General features: G+C 38.2%; 1 protein-coding gene and 1 pseudogene across 1 annotated transcript in view; one reads left to right on the plus strand and one right to left on the minus strand.

Moving 5' to 3' along the window:
* KLHL1 (kelch like family member 1) overlaps positions 1-24,038 on the minus strand; it is a 277,918-nt gene that overhangs the window by 89,271 nt on the left and 164,609 nt on the right. The window contains 1 exon segment of the mRNA XM_038772560.1: positions 18,931-19,143. Coding sequence (XP_038628488.1) covers positions 18,931-19,143 — 213 coding nt within the window.
* On the plus strand, positions 4,975-5,092 carry LOC119924897 (annotated as a pseudogene).

A 24,038-nucleotide genomic window follows, 5' to 3' on the forward strand; every position in this document is an offset into this window, starting at 1 on the left:
TAAAATACCTTGTCTTCTAGACTGTGAGCCCACTGTCGGGTAGGGACCATCTCTATATGTTGCCAACTTGTACTTCCCAAGCGCTTAGTACAGGACTCTGCACACAGTAAGCTCTCAATAAATACGATTGAATGAATGAATGAATGAATTTTACACTTGAGGAAAATGCAGTCCAGACAGATTAAGGTTGTACAGCTGGTCTGTAGAACCCAGGTTTCTGACTCGCTGTACCATATTGTTTCTACCATTCAAACCTTCAGTACATTGTAATGGCTGTGTGAAAGGGGATATTAAATCTTTATCTAGAATATTTGTCATAGTATAATCATCTATTCCTAAAACATTTTATATTTTAAAATAATAAACATGCAATTGAAAAAATGTACTTTACCTACTTGAAAAATATACAATACATTTTAAGTAGGCAGTGTCACAAAACATTTCAAGTAGGTAGTTTAACTGTGTGTTATGAATAAACTTTGTATTCAGCTCCTTTGCTCCTTTGTTCTGTAGTATATGGAATATTATTGTAAATTATTAAAGATGACTAAAATAATGATTCAAATACTCTTCAAAATTGTCATTAAAATGTATTAAAATAAAATTATATCAAACAATCAATCAATTAATGATATGTATTGAGTACTTACTATGTGCAGAGCACTGTACTAAGTGCTTCGGAGAGCACAATACAACAGGATTAGCAGACGTGTACCCTGTCCACAATGAATTTGCAGTGTAGAAGAAAGGGTTAAAGCATGAAACAAGTATTCTTACTAATTTATAAGTATTGATATATTCATTCAGTCATATTTATTGAGTGCTTACTGTGTGCAGACCACTGTACTAAGCGCTTGGAAAGTACAATACAACAATAAACAATGACATTCCCTGCCCACAACAAGCAGTCTAGAGGGATAATTGTAGTATTTGTTAAGTGCTTACTATGTTCCAGGTGCTGAACTAAGCACTGGGGTGGATACAGAGAAATTGGGTTGGACACAGCATGTGAACGGTCCAATATCAGAATAATTTTGTGTACCTGACCTCACCCACTGGAAAGCTATTATGAAATATCTTTAAAATGGGAAAATGAGAAGAATAGAACCCCTCCTCTTTCCATTTCTGAAATTTAAAAAAGGTGAGCCTTAAACATTTGCTTTATTGGGAGGGAAAGTATTTGTTATACTTTTGTATGTGGGGAAAAAACTCAACTGTCTGGAACTCCGGAGGAACTCCAAAATCAAAAATTGCCCTTGTTAAACTGGAAAATGTGGTTAGCCTATTCATAAAAAAGTTATGAACAGTGGGAAAAGTGCTCTTTCTCATCTAGTGGCAGATTAGAACAAGGAAGATTCAGGGATGATTTAATCTTTGAAAATATGTGTATAAGAACAAAAGAATGTAAGAAATATATCTCTGGGTTTCACTACTACTACTAATAATAATTAATCATAATAAATTATAATATGATGATATAGCACTCACTACATGCTACTCAAGCACTATGCAAAATACTGGGATAGATACAAGGCATCAGGTCAAACAAAAGAAACAAAAGCTTGTCCCACATAGGACTACACTTTAAAACTGAAGAAGAGCAGGCATTTTATTCATATTTTATAGACAAAATTAAAGCAGCACTTGACTGGACCAAGGTTACACTGCATGCCAATTGTAGATCTGGAACTCTCCTTCTCTGCAGTTTCATATTTCCTCCTGCCTTCAGAACATCTCTACTTGGATATCCTGCTGAAAATTAAAACTTAAAATGTCCAAAACTGAAGTCCTTATCTTCCCATCCAAATGCTGTCCTTTCTCTGACTTTTCCATCACTGTAAACAGTTCCACCATCCATCTAGTCTCACAAAGCCCTCAACCTTGGCATTGTTCATCATGACTCTTATCTCCATTCAACGCACTAATCAATTTGTCACTAAATCCTATTGATTCAAACATCACATCGCTATAATCCGCCCTTTCCTCTCCATTGCAACTGCTACCATGTTAATTCAAGCACTTATGCTATACTGCCTTGATTACTTTAATAGCTTCCTTGCTGACCTCCTTCCCTCCTGTCTTTCGACTCCTCATTCCAGTCCGTACTTAGCTACCAGATCATTTTTCTACAAAAACATTCATTCAGCCCATGTTTCCTTGCACAAGAACCCGCAGAACTTTACACTGACCACACTCTAAGATTGTTGGCTTTTAACCTAAACATAGCTCAAATTTCAGATAAGATTTTATATGATGGGCTCATTTTGATAGGCTCATGATAAAATCATCCTCATTTTATGCACGTGTTAAAATTTGAATCTTATTGTAGACACTTAGGATCTTCTGAACTTTTCCCATTTGAGAATAAGGTCTAATATCATCTAGTTCTAAAACTTTAATGTATAATATTAAATTAATTCAAGTTAGAAGAGACAGTTCCCTCCATGCTGACCTCCCAGTCTCCTGTCTCTCCCCTCTCCACTCTGCTTCACTTCACTCTTCAGTACTTTACTCTGTTACCCAATTCATTTTTCTACAAAGATGTTCACTACACGTTTCCCACTCCTCAAGAATCTCCAGCATTTGTCCAGTAACTTCAGAATCAAATGGACTCCTTAATATTAGCTTTGAAGCTCACAATCACCTTGCCCCCTACTATCTCACCTCATAGTCTCCTACCACAACCCAACTTGCAAGCTTTGTTCCTCTAATGCCAACCTACTCACTGTGCCTCGGTTACATCTACTGACCACTGACCACTAGCCCACATCCTGCCTCTGGCCTGGAACACCACACCCTCCCTTTTCATATCTCACAGACAGTCACCCCACCTTCAAAGTCTTATTGAAGGCACATCTTCTCCAAGGCCTTCCCTACTAAACCCTTATATCCTCTTTTCCCATTCCCTTCTGCATTACCCTCACGTGCTCCCTTTATACACCACTCCCCCCACCAGCCTTCAGCACTATGTATATATCCATATTTCATTCATTTATTTATATTATTGTCTTTCCCTCTAGACTTTAAGCTCGTTGTGGAGAGGGAATGTGATTGTTTTATTGTTCTTTGTACTCTCTCAAATGCTTAGTACAATGCCCTGCACACAGCAAGCACTCGATAAATATGATTGATTGAAAAGAAATAATTGCTTTATAACTTTTCAGGAAGCCTCCTAAATGGAAGAAAAAAAGTGTATTAAATAAAGGAGATAGGCTGAGAAGATTTTCTAAGAATAAGAATTTTCAAATAAGGATCTGCAAAATTACTAGAATTTGTACTGAAAAATTTTCATGATTCAACAGTTAAATGTAGCCTTGTGTGGCTCCATGTGCTGGACAGGACTATGCTCATATGAATAGGTCCATATGCTTCAAACCTAAGAAAGCAATACCTTCTTCTCCCTCTGTTTTCCATCACTGATGACACCTCTGCCATCCTTCCTCTAACACAAACACACACCCTGGCCTTATCCTTAACTCATCTCTCTCTCTCCTTTAGCCCACATACTCAGTCTGTCACCATATCCTGTTGTTCTACATTCACAATAATTCTAAAATCTGTTCTTTTAGGCATTTTTGCCAAACTGTTACCATGCTGATCCAAGCACCTTTCATATTCTTCTCGACTATTGTGTCCTCCTTGCAAACTTCACTGCAGCCAGCCTCTACTTTCACCCTTCTGCTTCTTGTATCATTTTTTGTCAGTACACACCTCCCTACTCCTCAGAAATCCTCCAATCACTGTCCAATAATCTCCATATACTTGCTTTTAAAATTCATTTTACCATAATTATCCTAGATCTAGCTATTGGGTTCTTAATAGTCACATAAACACTTTTCTGTCATGTAGATTTTCCTGTTCCATATTCTGGTTGTGAAAACTGATCTTGAATATGAGAACACATCTTGAATAATAACTGTGTCATTTCCTTTCCCAAAGGATTCCTGTAGTGGTGTCTCCTCCTTTTTGGAAAGTTGGATATATAATGAAATCTGATACAGAGTACTTTTGCTAACAGATTTTCTTATTTTTAGGGCAAAAAAAAACCCCAAAATTGTTTTCTACTATGCCCCTGTTAAAGCCTAAAAGATCAACTCATATTTGTAGTAATAAAAATTCATTCTTCTTTGAATAACCATTCGTATGGAACTTACTTTCTTCTAGAATGTTTGTCCATTTCGATTTTAGAGATATTAATTTAATGTGCTGCTTTACTTGATATTATTGAATTTCAGTGTTAATAATTTCAGCACAATGTTGATAAAATTCAATTAGTTTGGTTACTTTATACTGCATGATTTTGCTTATTTTTCTCATAGGAGATGTGCAATGTTATGAAGTAATTTCAAGGTAATTTCTAAAACAATCACGCATTACTAAAAAATAGCTTTAACTAACAGTGCTTTGGTTACCTAAAACATAGGTGATTGATTAAACACATTTGCAAGATTTGCCCACAATGAAAAGTGTCATTATTCTTTAATTTATCAGTAGCAATAGTAACAGTAATAATAGTAGTAGTTCTTGAAGTAGAAATATTTATTGAATATTCACTCAGTGCAGAGCACTAAATTTTGAAAGTACAGAATAAAAAAGTGGCATATTCTCTGCCTGGATATTATAATTTCATTAGTAGAGCAAATGTAAAAATTAATAATTGAATGTACAATTGAAAAATTGAATGTGCAATTGAATCTAGCTTCTGCCTATAGAAAGCTAGATTCAATTGTACGTTCAATTATTTCTTTTATTGTACATTCACTTATATATTCTCTCTATAGACAGATGCTTATGGTGGGCAGGGAAGGTGTCTACCAACTCTGTTGTACTGTGTTATCCCAAATGCTCACAGAATAGTGCTCTGCACACAGTAAGTACTCAGTAATGACTGTTAGTTCAGTGTAGTCAGGGAATGTGGCTTCCAACTTTGTTATATTGTATTGTCCAATGTGCTTAGTACATGCTCTGCATACAGTAAGTGCTCATACCACCCTGAACATGCCCGATCTCATCTGATATCAGAAACTAAGCCGGGTTGGGCCTGGCTAGTACTTGGATGGGAGTCCACTGGGAATATCGGGTGCTGTAGGCTTTGTGAAGCAGCATGGCTCAGTGGAAAGAGCACAGGCTTTGGAGTCAGAGGTCATGGGTTCAAATCCTGGCTTCACCAATTGTCAGCTGTGTAACTTTGGTCAAGTCACTTACCTTCTCTGTGTCTCAGTTACCTTATCTGTAAAATGGGGATTAAGACTGTCAGCCCCCTGTGGTACAACCTGATCACCTTGTAACCTCCCCAGTGCTCAGAACAGTGTTTTGCGCATAGTAAGTGCTTAATAAATGCCATTAAAAAAAATAAAAATAAAAAATAAATACATTTGATTGAAGAATATTGAGGATAGGCATAAATACATTTATATATTTAAGGGATTATTGAGTCCTTGAATAAAGATAGGTTCATTAAAGGAAATTGCATTTTAGGAGAGCTTTGAGATCAGTGAGGTGACTGGTGAATCAGTCTATCCATGAAACACTCAGAGCATGTACCACGGTGCTAGTAGTTTGGGTGGATCAGAAGGGGTGGATGCAGGTGATGTATAGGAAAAACTGGTAAGGTGTCAAAGTAATTCGAATGTGAGAATGGAAAAACAGTGAGGAGTCAAGGATGAAACAGAGTGGTGGGGTTCTCGGTCAGGGACAATAGTCAAGGAGGATAGTGGCATTATTGGTTGAGGCTGAAAAGTTAGGAGATGTGGGAGTAGAGGAAAATATGAGTTCTGTTTCAAACATGTTGAGTCTGAAGTGCCAGTGGGGTATCTGAGTGGAAATGTCCTGGAAGAAGGAGGAAATGGGGGATTGTAGGTCTGATGAGAGATCAGAGTTAGAGTGATAGATTTTGGAATCCTTTGTGTAGAAATCATGGGATGGGATGAACATGCTAGGATAATATACTAAGATAATTTAATAGGGGTAAATATGAAAATGAACATTTTATAGGAATAACTTGTTCTTTGACTCTTTAAAATATTCGACTAATATTCAAGACAAATGGGCAGATATTTTTTAAAGGTATTTTTTAATTGCTTACTATGTGCCAGGCAATGTTCTAAGAGCTGGAGTAGATACAAGGTTGGACATAGTCCCGCATGGGACTCCCAGTTTTAATCTCCATTTTACAAATGAGACAACTGAAGCACAGAGAGGTTAAGTGACTTGTCCAAGCAGCAGGTAAATGGCAGAGCTGGGACTAGAACCCAGGTCCTACAGACTGAAAAAGAATATGTGGAAGAATATGTGCTGGATTTTTGTGCCATAGGGAAGGCTAAATACAACAACTACGGTTTCAGAGAAGTCCATTTAGTCTAAAATTAAAGCCACACTGCGGCCACATCCTGCCATCTTCTAAAGGAAATGTGGTCTTTTTTCTTCAATTTCCTGCTTCTGTGGCTATTCAATATATTGTTAAGTGGTGTTATACCAAATATAGAAGAATTCAGGGCCAACTTCCATCTTGTTTTGTTTATGTATCTTCAAATGTATATAGCATCATTTCATGTGTGCTGTTTCTATAACTGATTCAAATGTTTCTTTTGTTTCCTATACTATGCTGAATCTGAAAGGGCAATAATTTGTATCTTATATTACACATGTTCTTTTACAGCATCTCCTGGATTACTACTGTCTCAAGGACTTTCACTGATGCACAAATATATCAAGTGGGAAGATTTCCTTATATAAGCAGAGATATATTCCACTATAAGGAAGCTATTCTCTTTCTGCACCTTCAAGCATGGCTGAAAGCTACTAGGTTGAATATGACTGGGATTTTGCACAGTAATGCCTCACAGTGTTAATTATGGGTAAAAGGTGGAGCAATGAATCTTCATTTCTAAAATGGCATCGTATCATAGTAATAATGATTACCAATCAATCATTTATGTTAATTGAACCCTTCCTATGTGCATACCTCTGTACTTTGCACTTGCGAGAGTACCATATAACAATATAACAGTTGATAGACATATTTCCTGACCACAAGAAGTTTACTGTCTATAGTGGGAGACAGACATTGACATAAATACATAAATTATGGATAGTTTCATAAGTACTATGGGGCTTAGGGAAAGGTGAATAAAGGGAGCAGGTCTGGGCAATGCAGAAGGGAATGGGAAAACAGGAAATGGGGGTTTAGTCAGGGAAGGCATCTTGGAAGAGATGTGCCTTCAGTAACGTCTTGAATATGGAAGAGTAATTCTCTGTCGGATATGAAGAAAGCCACCAGTGGTTGCCCATACATCTCCACATCAAACAGGAACTATTTACCATCATATTTAAAGCACTCTATCACTTTGCTCATTTGTATCTCACATCATTACTCTCCTACCACAACCCAAGCCTGAAAACTTCACTCCTCTAAACTCACTGTACCTTGATCTCATCTATCTCACTGCTGAACTCTCACCCACATCCTGCCTCGGTTCTTGATAACTCTCCCTGTATATCTGACGGACAATTACTCTCTCCATCTTCAAAGCCTTATTGAAGACCAAGAGGTGTTCCCTAACACCTTTTTCCTTTTCTTCCACTCCCTTTGGTGCCCTCCTAACTTGCTCCCTCTCTTCATCCTTCTCCCAGCCCCACAGCAATCATGTACTTATCTGTGATTTATTTTTATTAATGTCTGTCTCCTCTCTAGACAGGAACCTCATTGTGGGCAGTGTATGTGTCTGTTATATTGTTACTGTACTATACTTTCCCAAGCATTTAGTATAGTGCTGTGCACACAGTAAGTGCTCAATAAATACCATTGATTGATTGACTCTCAAAAAGTGCTATTGCTCTAATTGACTGGAAGTTGTGAGAACTTAAATCCTTAGGTGACATAGAAATCCTGAAGTGGCAGAGGGGTATGTATGAGAGATAATGAACTCTCTCATTAATGGATAATGAATGGATATTATAAATTAATCAGGAAGGGTCTTCTGAATTAGATATGATTTTAACAAAGCTTAGGAAATGGGGAGAATGTCAGTCTGTTGGATATAAAAGAGGCAAAATTTCCAGGCAAGAGGAGGGTGTAAGTAAAATGTCAGAGTCAGGAGAGATAATAAACTGGAGAAGAATGAAGAGTGTTACTCGAAGTGTTGTGCGACAAGAAGGAAAATAAGTAGGAGGGAGAGAGCTGATAGTGTCTTAAAGCTAGTGGCCAAGTGCTTCTGCAGAAAGGATGGACCATCATTTGAAATTTTTGAAGTAAGTGACGTAACTAAATTGCAACTTTTAAATGAAATGAAATGATTTGGGAAATGGTATGAAGTATGGATTGGGATAGAAGAGAATGTTTATCAGCTAAGGCTGATGGAACTGTCACAGTGACATACAAGTGCCTGGACCAGTATGGTGACTGCTTAGATAAGGAAGAAGGGGTGAATACTATTATACTTCCCCCTGTACTAACTGACCACAGTAAGTGTTTATTAAGTGTCATTGATTGAATGATTTGTCTTATTAGAAATGTTATGGAAGAAGGACTGACAGGATTTGGCTACTGAGATGATGGAAGGGATAATGATCATGGCAAGGTTGCAGATTTGAGATATAAGAAGGAATTTTTTTTGTCAACTGTGATGAGAAAATTAGTATGTAAAGGAAAGGGTTTTTGGGGAAGAGATGAGAAATTTGGTTTGGACATATGGAGACAGCAAAATATCCATGTGGAGATATCCCAGAGGCAGGAGGAAAGGACAAATCACAAAGAAGGAGAAAGGCCAGGACTAGCAAGATAGATTCATCCCCAGAAAGGAGATAATTGAAGCCATGATTGCTGATGAGTTGCTTCCAAGTTAGTACAAACTATGAAAAGGGAACTTGGAATGAAGCTTCGAGGGGCTTCCACAGTTAGCAGGAGGTAAGCAAAGGAAAAGTTCCCTGAAATAACAGACTGGCTTGTGATGTAAGAGGGTAAATAAGAGAGAATTACATCATAACAATGAAAGTAGGATAGTGTTGTAAGTAGAAGGGAGTGGCTTGCAGTATTGAAGGTGGTTGAGAAGTCAGTAAGGATTAGTGAGGAGGGGAGAAATGTAGAGCCAAGGAAGGAATTGGGGAAGAGACTGTGGAGGTGATAGGTGCATAGATCTAATTAGAGGAGGGAATGAGAGACAGTAAAAAAAAGTATTAATGGAAAAGCACAGGGGGACCCAGGGAAGGATTTTTTGGATAGGTGAAATGTGGGCCTGTTTGAAAGCAGATGAGGAGCGAGCCAATGGAGGTGAACAGTTGTAGGTAGAGGTGAGGAAATGAAAAAATGGGTGAAAGTGTTTATAGTAAACAAAGGAATGGGTTTACAGACATAGGTAGAAGTGGTAGATTTTGAAAACAGTTGTGAAATATTTTGAGATGACCTAGAAAGATGAGATAGTTTTTATGGGTGTTTGAGGGAAGTGGGGAGATGAGCAGGAGATTTTAGAGAGATCATTCACTCATTCAATCATATTTATTGAGCACTTACTGTGTGCAGAGCACTGTACTAAGTGCTTGATCATGCCTGATGGCTTTTAGTTTTAAAATATAATGAAATGCCTGGGTATATTGTGATTTAAATTTCATAAATTTGAAATCAGTTTTGTTGTTTGAAATAAATTTTACAGGCAATATGGATTTATAATAATAATAATAATGATTGGTATATGCTAAGTGTTTACTGTATGCTAGGGCCTGTACTAAGTGCTGGGGTGGTTACAAGCAAATTAGGTTAAACACAGTCCCTGTTCCACATAGGGCTTACAGTCTCAATCCCCATTTTACAGATGAGATAACTGAGGCACAAAGAAGTAAAGTGACTTGCCCAAGGCCCCACAGCAGACAAGTGGTAAAGCCGGAATTAGAACCCATGATCTTCTGGTACCCAGGAGCATGCTCTCTCCACTAAGCCATATAAAATACGGAAATCATATTTTACAGTAGTTTCACTGGCCCCTATACTTAGGAGATGGAGAAGGAAACCAGAAAAGTCACTCCATGGTTCCCCTTACTGAGGTGTAAGCAAAACCAATTGGAGAGAAGGACTTGAGAGGAAGCAGAAGGGCCAAGCTGGGGAAAGTAGGAGACATTTGGCCATCATGTGATAAGAGGAAGCAAGCTGTTGGTCTAGGACAGCAGGACCAGGGAGAGCTCATGTGTGGACCCTAGACAGACATAGGGCACAGGGAGAAGTCGGAGAGGATTCCCAGAGGTACAGAATCCAATGGCCAGGATTCTGGAGGAGCGAGGCCCTCTGCCTCTGAAAGGCAGAAGAATGTGACCCCGGGGATGCTACCAGAGCAGTATGGAGGAGCCTGGAGGGTGAAATAGTAGATCCAGAAAAAAGTGGTTTGAACCATATTTATTAGGACTGTTATCTTATTAAGAACATATTCAACATTGGCGAGAACTCGGATCTTGGTGTCTACCCAGAGTACAGGTTAGGGGAGAATCCCCAGGTGCTGGGAAGACATATGATTTGGAGAGCCAAAAGAGGAAACAACTTGTTCATAAGATTCCTGCTTCCAGTCCTGGGGATGGGGTGGAACACTAGTCCTTGATGACCTGTACATCTCTGAATATATGCCTGGGATTCAGACATTGATCTATAGGGGTGCAGGAACTTGGGGGATGGTTATTTGGATGCCACAAAAATCTGTGGAAGAAGAATAACATAGCTGTTGAGAAATTTAGGACTCAACGGAGGCTGACTGGCATTGAGTCCCTTAAAAGTGTACCTGGAACCTCTTCAGGCTGGGATTTAGGGCTGAAAACCCCCAGTAACCTCTAGGAGCATCCTGTAAAATATGTGCACACCATTCCATCTACAGTTTTCCACTCATTTTGGGTTGAAAACAAAATTTAAGAACATTTTGTTAACTGGAAAAGAACAATATTTCTAAATGACATGCTGATGTAATGACAGTTTAAAATGTTCAGTTGGATAATGTGGAAAAAGGCATTTTATAAATGTGGAGAGTCAGATGAACAACTCCAAAAAAACTATTATTTACATTTTTCAGGATTAATTTCAAATATTTGATTCATCCACTTTCTAACTGTGGTTGTATGAAATAATTCTGTTGGTATTGATTTTCCTCCAAAGACATAAAAAAGGGTAGGATTGAGGAAATGATATGATTTGTAAGTGCTATGTCTTAAACTATGTTGCATATAGTATACTTAAATTAAGAAGAAAAAATTAAAATAGATTACATGACTTTTAGATTATTTCAAAAAATACTATTGATTTATTATTTGTCATGTTTTTTGCCCTTTTATTATGTTTCTAAATTGTAGCCATAATTATTATGGACAAAAAAAACTTTGTAACTTCACATTTGATCTATTTTCCTTCCAATATGGTAAATTCTGTGGAGTTCCTTAAACCTTTCTTTGCTTTCCCACTGCAACAAGAACCTTTAAAAAATAAATCACTAGTTTCCCTGGGAAGAATATATTCCTGCAAAATAAAGATACTTTGGAGATCAACAACACATGTTTGTTTCCCATGTCATTTTTCTCTCCTTCCACTGGAGTTAACTAATTTCTACATAACTCTCTTTCTACATCAGTGCCAGAGTTCAGTGCCTTTGTAAATTTTCAAGGTTCTACATCTGTTTCCCTTAGGAAACAGAAATCTGCAGACACATTTCAGTTAAAGGTTTTAAGTTTGCATCCTAGAGTACTGAGACTAGCACCTCCTCATAGCAGAAGAAAACCACCTCAAAGAAATGTTAGCGATTCACTTGATTTATTTTATTCTTTTTTGGGTTTTCCCAGGTAATGACAAAACTAGGTTACTACAAAATCAACACATTTACCTGCATTTCAAGTTATTTTACCTATTCAACAGCATTATAATAGTTAACTATATAATAGCAAATGATTAATTAATCAAGTATTACCAATTAACAATTATCATCAGTTAATGAAAATAGCAATCTTTTTCCCACATCCATTTTTATTATCCCTTTTCTAACTTAAAAATCAGGGAAGCCTTTTCAAGGTCATACACTACTCAGAAGATACTCATATTAAAAATTCTTGCTTTTGTTTTTTGCAATATGCATTTCAACTCACTGAGTTTCCTGCCCTGCCATGATAAATCAGCTATTTATAAAAATAAAATACAAATATATTATTAATAATGATAATAATAATAATCATGGTATTTGTTAAGCACTTACTATGTACAAAGCACTGTTTTAAACCCTGCGGTAGATACAAGGTTATCAGGTTGTCCCACATGGAGCTCACAGTCTTAATATCCATTTTACAGATGAGGTAACAGGCACAGAGAAGTCAAGTGACTTGCCCAAGGTCACACATCAGACAGGTGGCAGAGGCAGAATTGGAACCCACATCCTCTGACTCCCAAACCCGTGCTCTTTCCAGTAAGCCAAAATGCTTCTCAAAGTGAAAACAGAACTCATCTGGGATTTGAATCCGGGCCTGTCACACCCAAAGCGAGAATCATAACTGTAGACCAAGGAGTCAGCACCTAAAAACCTGGAGGGATTGCATTGGTCATCCCAAAACTTTCATGAGATAATGCTGTTGCCCACTGTTTTAACCAAATTTGCCTTTTCATCCAATTTTCTATAAAACCCTAAGGAAACAAGGTTTTTTGCTTTTGATATTTTCTATCATATTTCATTAAAAGGAGAAATAGACACAAATATGATGCTTTTGTTTTGCTTTTCTTCTTTTGTGTCATTTCTTTGTCCTGAAGGTCAACTGCCCATCTATAAATCTCTACTATTGTTCCTGACATCCAAACCATCTCTTCTCTCTGACTTCCTCATCACTACAGACAATACCAATTAGTCATTGGTACTAACTGAGGTCTTACTGTAAAAAGAGCATATTACCAAATGACTAGGAGATTATAACACTACAGAGTTAGTAGATATGATCTCTATCCACAAGGAGTTTACATTCCAGTGGGATAGACAAACATTAAAATAAACTACACATGTGGTAAGGGACAGAGAATAGGAACATGTACATGATTATTATGGGGTGGAGGGTGTGAATATCAAAGTGCTTAAGTAGTACAGACCCAAGTGCAAGTGGATGATGCTGAAAGGAGGGCTAATAGGGTGAAAAAAAAAGAGATTAATCAGGAAAAGCATCTTGAATGAGATATGATTTTAGAAGGGCTTTAAGATGGGGCAAGTAATCATCTTTGGATTATGAATAGGGAGAGAGTTTCAGAGCGGAGGGAGGATGTGAGCAAGGGCTCGTATGAAAAAGTCAAGATCGAAGTAGAGTGAATAGGTTAGATTTGAATGAGCAAAGTGTGTAGGTTGGATTATGTTAGAACAGTGATGTTAAGTAACAGGGAGAGAGTTAAGGAGTTTCATTTGTTCATAGATGGATGGGAATCTATTGGCGATTTTTGAGGAGTTTGGAGGAGTGGGAAGAGAGTGATGGAAAAGTCAGAGGAAGGAGACAGGGGTGAAGATGAGGAATTCTGCTCTGGACATGTTCAATTTGAGGTGTCTGAATGACAACCAGAGATGTTTTTAAGTCAGGAGAAAATGTGAGATGTAGAAAAGAAGAGAGTTTGGGGTTTGAGAGATAAATAGGGGAAAACTCAATTTGTAGATGGTAGTTGAAGCCATGGGAATGAGTTTTTTTAGAACAAAATGATGTGGATAACAGAGTGAAGTATGGACTGGAGTGGGGAGAGTATAGAAGCAGGGAATTCAGTGACAAGACTAATTCAGTAGTTGAGGTGGATATAATCAATCATATTTATTGAGTGTTTACTGAGTGCAGAGCATTCTACTGAGTAATTGGGAGAGGAAAATGTAATAAACAATATAACAGAAACATTCTCTTCCCACAGTAAGTTTACAATCTAGAGCTGAAGCAGACATTAATATAAATAAATAAATTACAGAGATGTACATAAGTATTGTTGAGGGGCCTGTGAGGAGAGATGAATAAAGGGAGCAAGTCAGGGAGATGCAGAAGAGAGTATAATAATAATAATAATAATAATAATAATAATAATAATAATAATGATAATAATGGCATTTGTTAAGCACTTACTATGTGCAAAGCACTGTTCTAAGCACTGGGGAGGCTACAAGGTGATAAGGGTGTCCCTCAGGGCCTCATAGTCAATCCCCATTTTACAGATGAGGTAACTGAGGCACAGAGAAGTTAAGTGACTTGCCCAAAGTCACACAGCTGACAATTGGAGGAGCCAGGATTTGAGCCCATGACCACTGACTCCAAAGCCCGTGCTCTTTCTACTGAGCCATGCTGCTTCTCTAAGGAAAAGAGAGTTTAGTCAGGGAAGACCTCTTAGAAGAGATATGCCTTCATTAATGCTGAGGAGGAGCCCATGAAAGAGGGAAGGAGCAGTCAAAGAGACAGGAAGAAAACCTGGAGTGGACAGCGTCAGTGAATTCAAGGTTTGATAAAGTTTCCAGAAGGGAGTGGTCCACAGTGTCAAAAACAGCTGAGAAATCAAGAAGGATGAGAATGGAGTAGAATAGTGTTTCACAAGAAGGAAATTACCGGTGATCATAGGGCAGTTTCTGTGGAGTTGAGGGGCAGAAGCAAAATTGAAGGGGGTCAAGGAGAATATTGGAAAATGGGAAGTGGAAGCAAATTCTCACAAGGAGTGTATAAAGGCATGGTAGGAGAGGAATGGAGTATTAACAGAATAGTGCTGTGGGGTAAACGATGGCTTTTATAGGTGAGGGAATGTATAGGTATAATCAAAAGCCCTGGGGAAGAAGAGACTCAGAATCAATCAATCAATCAATCATATTTATTGAGTGCTTACTGTGTGCAAAGCACTTTACTAAGCGCTTGGGAAGTACAAGTTGGCAACATATAGAGACGGTCCCTACCCAACAGTGGGCTCACAGTCTAGTAGGGGGAGACAGAGAACAAAACCAAACATATTAACAAAATAAAATACAATAGATATGTACAAGTAAAATAGAGTAAAAAAAAATGTACAAACATATATACATCTATACAGGTGCTGTGGGGAAGGGAAGGAGGTAAGACGGGCGGGTGAAGAGGGGGGCGAGGGGGAGAGGAACGAGGGGGCTCAGTCTGGGAAGGCCTCCTGGAGGAGGTGAGCTCTCAGTAGGGCCTTGAAGGGAGGAAGAGAGCTAGCTTGGTGGATGTGCAGAGGGAGGGCATTCCAAGCCAGGGGGATGATGTGGGCCGGGGGTAGACGGTGGGACAGGCGAGAACGAGGCATGGTGAGGAGATTAGCGGCAGAGGAGCGGAGGGTGTGGGCTGGGCTGTAGAAGGAGAGAAGGGAGGTGAGGTAGGAGGGGGCGAGATGATGGAGAGCCTTGAAGCCCAGGGTGAGGAGTTTCTGCCTGATGCACAGATTGATTGGTAGTCACTGGAGATTTTTGAGGAGGGAAGTAACATGCCCAGAGTGTTTCTGCCGGGCAGCAGCATGAAGTATGGATTGAAGTGGGGAGAGACACGAGGATGGGAGATCAGAGAGAAGGCTGATGCAGTAGTCCAGACAGGATAGGATGAGAGCTTGAACGGGCAGGGTAGTGGTTTGGATGGAGAGGAAAGGGTGGATCTTGACAGTGAACAATTGAATATAGTGGTCAAGGAGGGAAAAGGGAGGAGATAGATATTTTAGTAAAGTACAAAGAATGGGGTCAGAAATGAAGGTGAAGGGGGTAGATTGTGAGATGAAGTGAGAGATCTCCTTTTTACATACTACTAAGAAGATTGGAGAGTTGAAGAGGAAGGTTCTGCCTCTGTCTCATGGAAGAAAAAGGTTCTTATAGTACTCTTTTCAAATGCTGGTCAAGTGGAAAGGGCATAAGCTTAGAAATCAGAAGATCTGGGTTCCAACTGTGACTCTGCTTCCTGTCTGCTATGTGACCTTAAGCAAATCCTTAACTTCTTCGTGCCTCAGTTTTCTCATATGTAAAATTAGGATTCAGTGTCTGTTCTCTCTCTTACTTATTCTGAGAGTCCCATGTGGGACAGGGACAGGGTCTGACCTGATTTTTTTGTATTTACCACAATGTTAGAACTGATCTTGACACACAATAAATACCACAATGAATAGGATTATTATTAAGTGCTTACATCAATTTTGTTACTCCTTTCAATATCAGGTCACCTCATTCTGCCTATTGATTTCACCATACCTACTATCCTTTGTTCATTCACAACCACTGCTTCACAAGTTTTTAATAAACCTTCCCGATATTAATCCTGTGTAGAAGCTTTCACAACATTTATTAACGCCCAGTTATTCAGGGAAATAGTACAGGCTAAATGATAATGTTAATAGTATTTGCTAAGCACTGTTTGAAATAAGCAATGGGGTAGATACAAGATAATCTGGTAGGACACAGTCCCTGTCCTACATGGAAAGTTGCATTTTATATAGGAGAGAGAACATGTATTCAATCTCAATCAATCAATCAATCAATCATATTTATTGAGCGTTTACTGTGTGCAGAGCACTGTACTAAGCGCTTGGGAAGTACAAGTTGGCAACATATAGAGACGGTCCCTACCCAACAGTGGGCTCACAGTCTAGAAGGGGGAGACAGAGAACAAAACAAAATATATTAACAAAATAAAATAAATAGAATAGATATGTACAAGTAAAATAAATAGAGTAATAAATATGAACAAACATATATACATATATACAGGTGCTGTGGGGAGGGAAGGAGGTAAGGCGGGGGTGATGGAGAGGAGGAGGAGGAGGAGAGGAGGGAGGGGGCTTAGTCTGGGAAGGCCTCCTGGAGGAGGTGAGCTCTCAGTAGGGCCTTGAGCTCTCAGCAGCACCTTGAGCTCTCAGTAGGGCCTTGCAAATAAGTATTTCTTGAAAAGGAGTGTGCCCTAGTAGATAGAGCATAGGTCAGGGTGTTAGAATAATAATAATAATGGCGTTTATTAAGTGCTTACTATGTGCAAAGCACTGTTCTAAGCGCTGGGGAGGTTACAAGGTGATCAGGTTGTCCCACGGGGGAGTCACAGTCTTAATCCCCATTTTACAGATGAGGTAACTGAGGCACAGAGAAGTTAAGTGACTTGCCCAAAGTCATACAGCTGACAAGTGGCAGAGTAGGGATTCAAACCTATGACCTCTGACTCCAAAGCCCGTGCTCTTTCCACTGAGCCATACTGCTTCTCTAGAAGTACCTGTATTTTAATCCTGCCTCTGCCACTTGCCTGCTGTTTGACTCGGGCAAATCACTTCACTTCTCTGTGCCTTAGTTATCTCATCTGTAAAATGGAGATTAACAATGTGAACCCCATGTGGAACATGGACCATGTCCAACTTTATTAGCTTGTATCTACCCCAGGGCTTAATACAGTGCCTAGCACTTAATGCCCTAAAAAGATAAGAAACATGTGGCACAAAGAAGTGAAGTGACTTGCCCAAGGTCCTACAGCAGGCAATTGGTGGAGCTGGGATTAGAACAAGTCCTATAATGGGTCTTGAATCTATGGCATAAATCATTATACTGACACCTTCTTACTTTCCCTGAATAGCTCTCGCTAAAGCTTCTGTTATGTTTAGAAGCAGCAGTAGGTTTCAGCAGCGCAGATATTTTCCCCAACTTAAAATATGTAAAGGGCTATAAAACAGCTCCTCTTTACTCACTCGTCTGTGCTTCTCTCAGCTTTCTATTCAGCTTTTCACATACTAATTTTTGCTCCTCAAATTGTAAATTCCCTTCTTCACCTTTTTCAGTCCTTCTAAGTCCCTTAACATTAATCTTTTGATGCCTGTCTACTTGTTTTGTTTTGTTGTCTGACTCCCCCTTCTAGTCTGTGAGCCCATTGTTGGGTATGGATTGCCTCTATCTGTTGCCGAATTGTACTTTCCAAGTGCTTAATACAGTGCTCTGCACACAGTAAGCGCTCAATTAATATGATTTAATTAATTAATTAATTAATTAATCAATCATTTCTTTTTATATTGCACTCTGGTAGGCAATGTCACCTAGTGGGAGGACCACAGGTCTCAGAGTCAAGGGATCTGGGTTCTTCTAATATGGGTACTGCCACTTTCCTGATGTGTGACCTTGGACAAGTCATTTACCTCTTCTGTGTTTCAGTTACTTCATCTGTAAAGCAAGAATCAATACTTTGTTCTCTCTTCCCCGTAGACTGTGGGCCTCATGTCTTGTCATCTATTCTGCATTCGGTACAATGCTTTTCATATAAGTAACTCTTAAGAAATACCACAATTAGCTATTATTAGTGGTCTCGCACATTTGCTTTCTTTCCTCTCCTCTCTCAAACTTGTTTCCAGTTGCTCTGTTCAAATCTCACTGTTACAGATTTTCTTTGAAAAACAGTCGAATATCATCACTATTATCCTACTTCCTTTAATTTCATCAGAGTGCCCTTCAAATATTGAAACACTTTCTTTACATTCCTACTATCCTTGTTATCCCTCAATTATCCCTCCCCAACCTCTTAGACATTTACTGATGATCCAACTTTATGTCTCATGGAAATTAATCTAGAAGACCATGTCTCCACTGCTGATAACAAAATAATCCACATAAGGAATATGTAGTATAATAACCCACATCCTTAGGATACTGGTTTTTATACCATTACTACTACTAATAGTAATTGTAATGATAGTAATAATAGTAATTGTTGATTGTTTATGATGTGTCAAGCACTGTTCTAAGTACTGGGGTTGATACAAGTTAATCAGGTTGGATGATGTCCCTGTCCCACATGGGACTCACAGTCTAACTAGGAGGGTTTGGGTGAGTTCTTTCAAATGCTTTTATGGAGTAACATTTAATTAAAAGAAAACTGAAGGCAATATCATGCCCTAATGAAAATATTGAGCTCACATTTTCAATTATTCAATTTCCATTTCTTGGTACAAAAAGAAATCATTCATTCTATTACCTGTGGCGGAAGCAGAGGCAGTCTTATAAAGGCAAGCAACATACTCAGATCACTGCATCTCCTCTGCATGTCATACTTAACCCACAGCATCAGTGCATCGAAGATGGTTTCTTCATCCGGAACATTCACATCATCACTAGCCAGAAGCTTATGGAGTTCATCAGCGGGAAGCAGTAAGAACTCTTGATTTCTTATAACTTCGATTATGTTTTCCTGCCAAGAGATAAAAAAAAAGAACCTCAAAATAATTTTGCGGGATTCCTGTTAAAGTAGGAAAAAAAGAATGATAGTCAATAAGTTTCTATCATACATTATAATACTCCTTGAGAACCAGTCCTTTAGAGACAAGAAACTGTTAAACATAAATATGGTAACAAGTGATAGCCTTCCTGAGAGACTCTACTCCTTGTATTAAATGGAGGTTCATAGCTTTGAGCCTGTTGATGTAGGCAGAATTCTCTAGACCATTAAGTGAACAGACGTCATGTTACAACTGCCACATAATTTAGTGGAGTCCTCAATAAATTTGTCTGTCAATCCCCCCCATTAGACTGTAAACTCTTTTGAGACAGGAAAAACTTATCATTTCTTTTATATTCTCCTAAATACTTAGTACAGTTCCTAGAAATCAGTAAGTACACTTTCCATATGTAGCACTAATCAAAAATGACAACAATTTTGAGGTATATATTCTAATGTATAAATTAATATTCATAAAGTTAAGGAACATATATCATCTTAAGAGTCATTGAAGAGTCATGACCATTAGAATATTATAATACAATATCATAAGCTAATTCGGAAAGGATAAGATTCTGGAGATCCTCTATCTTGGTTATCCTGCCACTGACCTATCACCCACATCCTGCCTGTGTCCTGAAATGCCCTCTCTCTTCAAATCCAACAATTACTCTCCCCACCTTTACCACCTTATTTGAAGCTTGTCTCTTCCGAAAGCCCCACTAAGTCCTCATTTGCTCTTCTCCCACTCCCTTCTGTGTTGCCTCTGCACAATTTTTACATCCTTTATTCATCCCTCCTTCAGCCCCACAGCATTCATGTACATACTCATAGTTTATTTATATTAATGTCTGTATCCCCCTCTAGACTATAAGCTCACTGTGAACATGGAACATTTCTACCAACTCTTTCATACTGAACTCTCCCAAGCTTTTAGTCGGTGTTCTGTGCACCACAAGTTCTCAATAAATAAAATTGACTGATCTGAGTTCTAATTTAGCCTAGAAGTGTGGCAGTCATACACTGCTTTTGATTATTCTAAATTTTATCTTTTAACAAAGATCTACATTTAGTATTGCTCATTCTTCGGTCAACTCAAAATTCCTCTAAGAATTTTTGAGCTCTAGTAATGCATTACTCAAGTCTTTAAATAGTCTACCATACAAGACATCAAGACCTTTCTGAATTTGAAGCATTTGGTAAATGATTTTTGGCAAAATGCTCATCAAAGTCTATTCATTTCCTTTCCTTCAAAAGCAACTATTTCTTAAGAACATTTTCATACTCACTAGCACTTTGATGTTCACCCACCCCTACAACACCTATGTACATATTCTTATATTCTGTTGCTTTGTCTATGTGTAATTTATTTTATTGTCTTTCTCCCCAACTACATTATAAACTCTTTGTGGAAAGAGATCACATCTGTGAACTGTGCTGTACTCTCCCAAGACCTTGTACATTGTACATTATTACAATGTCCTGCAGAGAGCAATCATTTAATAAATACCACTGAGTCATTGATCGATATGTTGTCAAGATTATATTGACCTCCATATATTCATTCATTCATTCATTCATTCAATCGTATTTATTGAGCGCTTACTGTGTGCAGAGCACTGTACTAAGTGCTTGGGAAGTACAATTTGGAAACATATAGAGATGGTCTCTACCCAACAGTGGGCTCACAGTCTAGAAGGGGAAGACAGAGATATGATTCTCACCCCCAACCCCCTTGTCAAGGTATTTGTTTAGCACTTACTATGGTCCCGGACTTGTACTGAACATTGGGGTTGTTACAAGCTAATCTGGTTGGTTGTGGATTGTATCCATCTCCAACAGGGAGCCACAGTATTAATCTCCATTTTTCAGATGATGTAACTCAGGTATGGAGAAGTTTCATAACTTGCTCTAGGTCACAGGGTAAGCAAGTGGAGGAGCAGGGATTTATTATTATTATTATTAATATTAAGCACTTACTATGTTAAGCACTTAGTATACGCCAGGCACTATACTAAGCAAGGGGATGTATACAAGCACATGAGGTTGGATGCAATCCCTGTGCCATGTGAGGCTCAGAGTTTCAATTTCCATTTTACAGAAGAGACAACTAAGGCACAGAGAAGTTAAATGACTTGCTCAAGATCATACGACAGACAAGTGGAGGAGCCAGAATTATAACCCGTGTCCTTCTGACTCTCAGGCCTGTGCTCTATTCACTAGGATATGCTATTTCTCAGGAAATACATTTTCCTTAGGTTCAGTGAAAAAACATCCATTCATAGTCTTCCTAAATTTTCTCAAATTACATTTCAACAAGGATAAAAAAAATCACCTTGACTCTCCTAGAAGCAACAAAGATGGCTCTATCATTTCTGAATAACTTTGTCCATAAAAGTAAAGGGTACATTTTAGTTCAGAGACCTGGAGAGTGCTTGAAGATTCTACTTTCTATTTTTTCCTTTGTCTTGACTGGAAGGTACCACAATTTGAACTATTGGACATAAGGGACTCGATTCCAGGTGCCAAGAAGTACCCGACCCTCTGCAAAGGTGAAATTCTTTCACCTTCATGGTGGCTAAGTAGGAAGGGGTCTGCCTGATTTTACCTGAAATACTTACCTGACAGTTGGTGACCACTTTTACTTTCAAATTTATTTACTTTTGAATACTTATAATATTGTTCATAGCCATCATTTCCTGGTATTTCGATATAATTTACAAGACATATACAAACACAAAATATGATCTTACTTTTGAACCAAATAAGTGATTTTATTTGTAGTCCATCAGGACTTGATAAAATAATCAAATCAGTCCCTACTGGGAAGTAAGTTTCATTTCCTAGGCATGAGGGATATACTGTACCATTCTAGGTGCAATTTTAAATTACAATGAAAAGTGTATTGAAGGCATGAGTAGTATTTATTTTGTAAAATGTGATCATTATTAGCACAGGAACTAAATGCAATTGTTACATTTCAAGATCATACTGTAAACATTTTTATCCTAATTTCATGTTTTCTTTGTCCTTTAATTTCATTATTATTTGAATCACACCAACACATAATTGCATCCATGTAATATTATCAGCTACATATCCAGTAAGATAATTTAAGAACATTAAGTAGAACTCAATTTTAAATAAGAAGTTTTTCCATAACCCCAGTAAAACTCAATTTTAAATAAGAATTTTTTCCATAACCCCAGTTATAATCCTCCCTAGAAACCTTGTATGTCAACTTTTGGAAAAGAATTGATCATGAGAATACCACGTTCATTACTGAATTTAAAATATCCTTAATTTCACTTATCCTAGATTCAGTAGTATCTAGAATCTTAGGTTCTAGAAAGTCCCAACGTACTCTATTATGATATGAATGAGAAATTAGTGTCCCACACAGAGTGCATCAGGTCTTCAAGATGCTCCATTTCACATTTCCTAGTTTTGTTCCTGGGAACACTGCCTGTTAAGACTGGAGTCCAAGATAAGGGTGGGATATGCATCAGAGTGATTTGGTGGGCTTACACATTCGTCTAGGCATCTTATCAGTATTACCAATCTCAAGGCGAAGGGATTGAACTTCAATCTAGGATAGTGCCATCTCCCCTTAATAATCAGATGACACAATCTGATACCTGTCCCTCACATGCATCCCAGCTTCCACCCTTACCAAGTATATCACAAGAGTGGCAGCAACATTCATTCCTTCATTCATTCAATCATATTCATTGAGTGCTTACTGTGTGCACAGCCCTGTACTAAGAGCTTGGTAAAGAAAGTACAATGCAGCAATAAAGAGAGATAATCACTTCCCACAAGGAGCTCACAGTCTAGAGGGGGAGAGACAGACATCAATAGAAGTAAACGTACATCAGTAAAAAAAAAAATAAAATTACAAATATATACATAAGGCTGTGGGACAGGGAAGAGCAAAGGGAGCAAGGCAGGGCAAGAAGGGAGTGGAAGATGAGGAAATATGTTTCATTCTTGTCTCTCCCATAACTTTAACTGTTACCTGGAACTCCTTCCCACTTTATATTCAATTGATGACAGTTCCCTACAATTCAAAGCTCTATGACATCACATATCCTACAGGAAACCTTTTAATCTTCCCTGCCACCTAAGAAGTTGTTACCACAGTCCCCATAACATTTAGGTATCTATCTACATTACTCCCCTTACCTGCAATTCATTTAAGTGTCTGTTTCCCTCCTAGACTATAAAGTTCTTGAGGGAACTTCATGTTTCATAACTCAAGCACTTAGTACAGTGCTCTGCACATAACTGATGCCCAATGAATGCTACTGTTGTTGATGATGATTGATAATGATGATAGTGATGATGATGACGATGATGATGCTGACAGTGATGACAATTTTTGAGCAAAGATTTGCTTGAAGGAATCCAGCCTTTGTCCTGTGGGGCAATATGTACCCATCTTCTATTCCTGTAAGGCAAAGAAGACTGAATACTTCCTAGTAAATACACATATGAAAAAGATCTCAGTTCACCTCCAGGTACCAGTGAAAAAGGGATGTACATTTTGCGTTTGATGTGGGAAATGGTGGAAGAAAAAAAATCTATTTTTTCAAGGAATCCAGCCTTGATCCTGTGGGGAAATGTGTGTGTATCCTATCTTCCATTCCTGTAATGGAAAGAAGTCTGAATACGTACTTTCAAATATAACTGGAAGAAAGTTCATTCTATTTATTTTACTTGTACATATTTACTATTCTATTTATTTTGTTAATGATGTGCATATAGCTTTAATTCTATTTGTTGTGATGATTTTGACACTTGTCTACATGTTTTGTTTTCTTGTCTGTCTCCCCCTTCTAGACTGTGAGCCCATTGTTGGATAGGGA

The sequence above is a fragment of the Tachyglossus aculeatus genome, chromosome 2 (assembly GCF_015852505.1).
Source record: "Tachyglossus aculeatus isolate mTacAcu1 chromosome 2, mTacAcu1.pri, whole genome shotgun sequence".
NCBI lineage: Eukaryota > Metazoa > Chordata > Mammalia > Monotremata > Tachyglossidae > Tachyglossus > Tachyglossus aculeatus.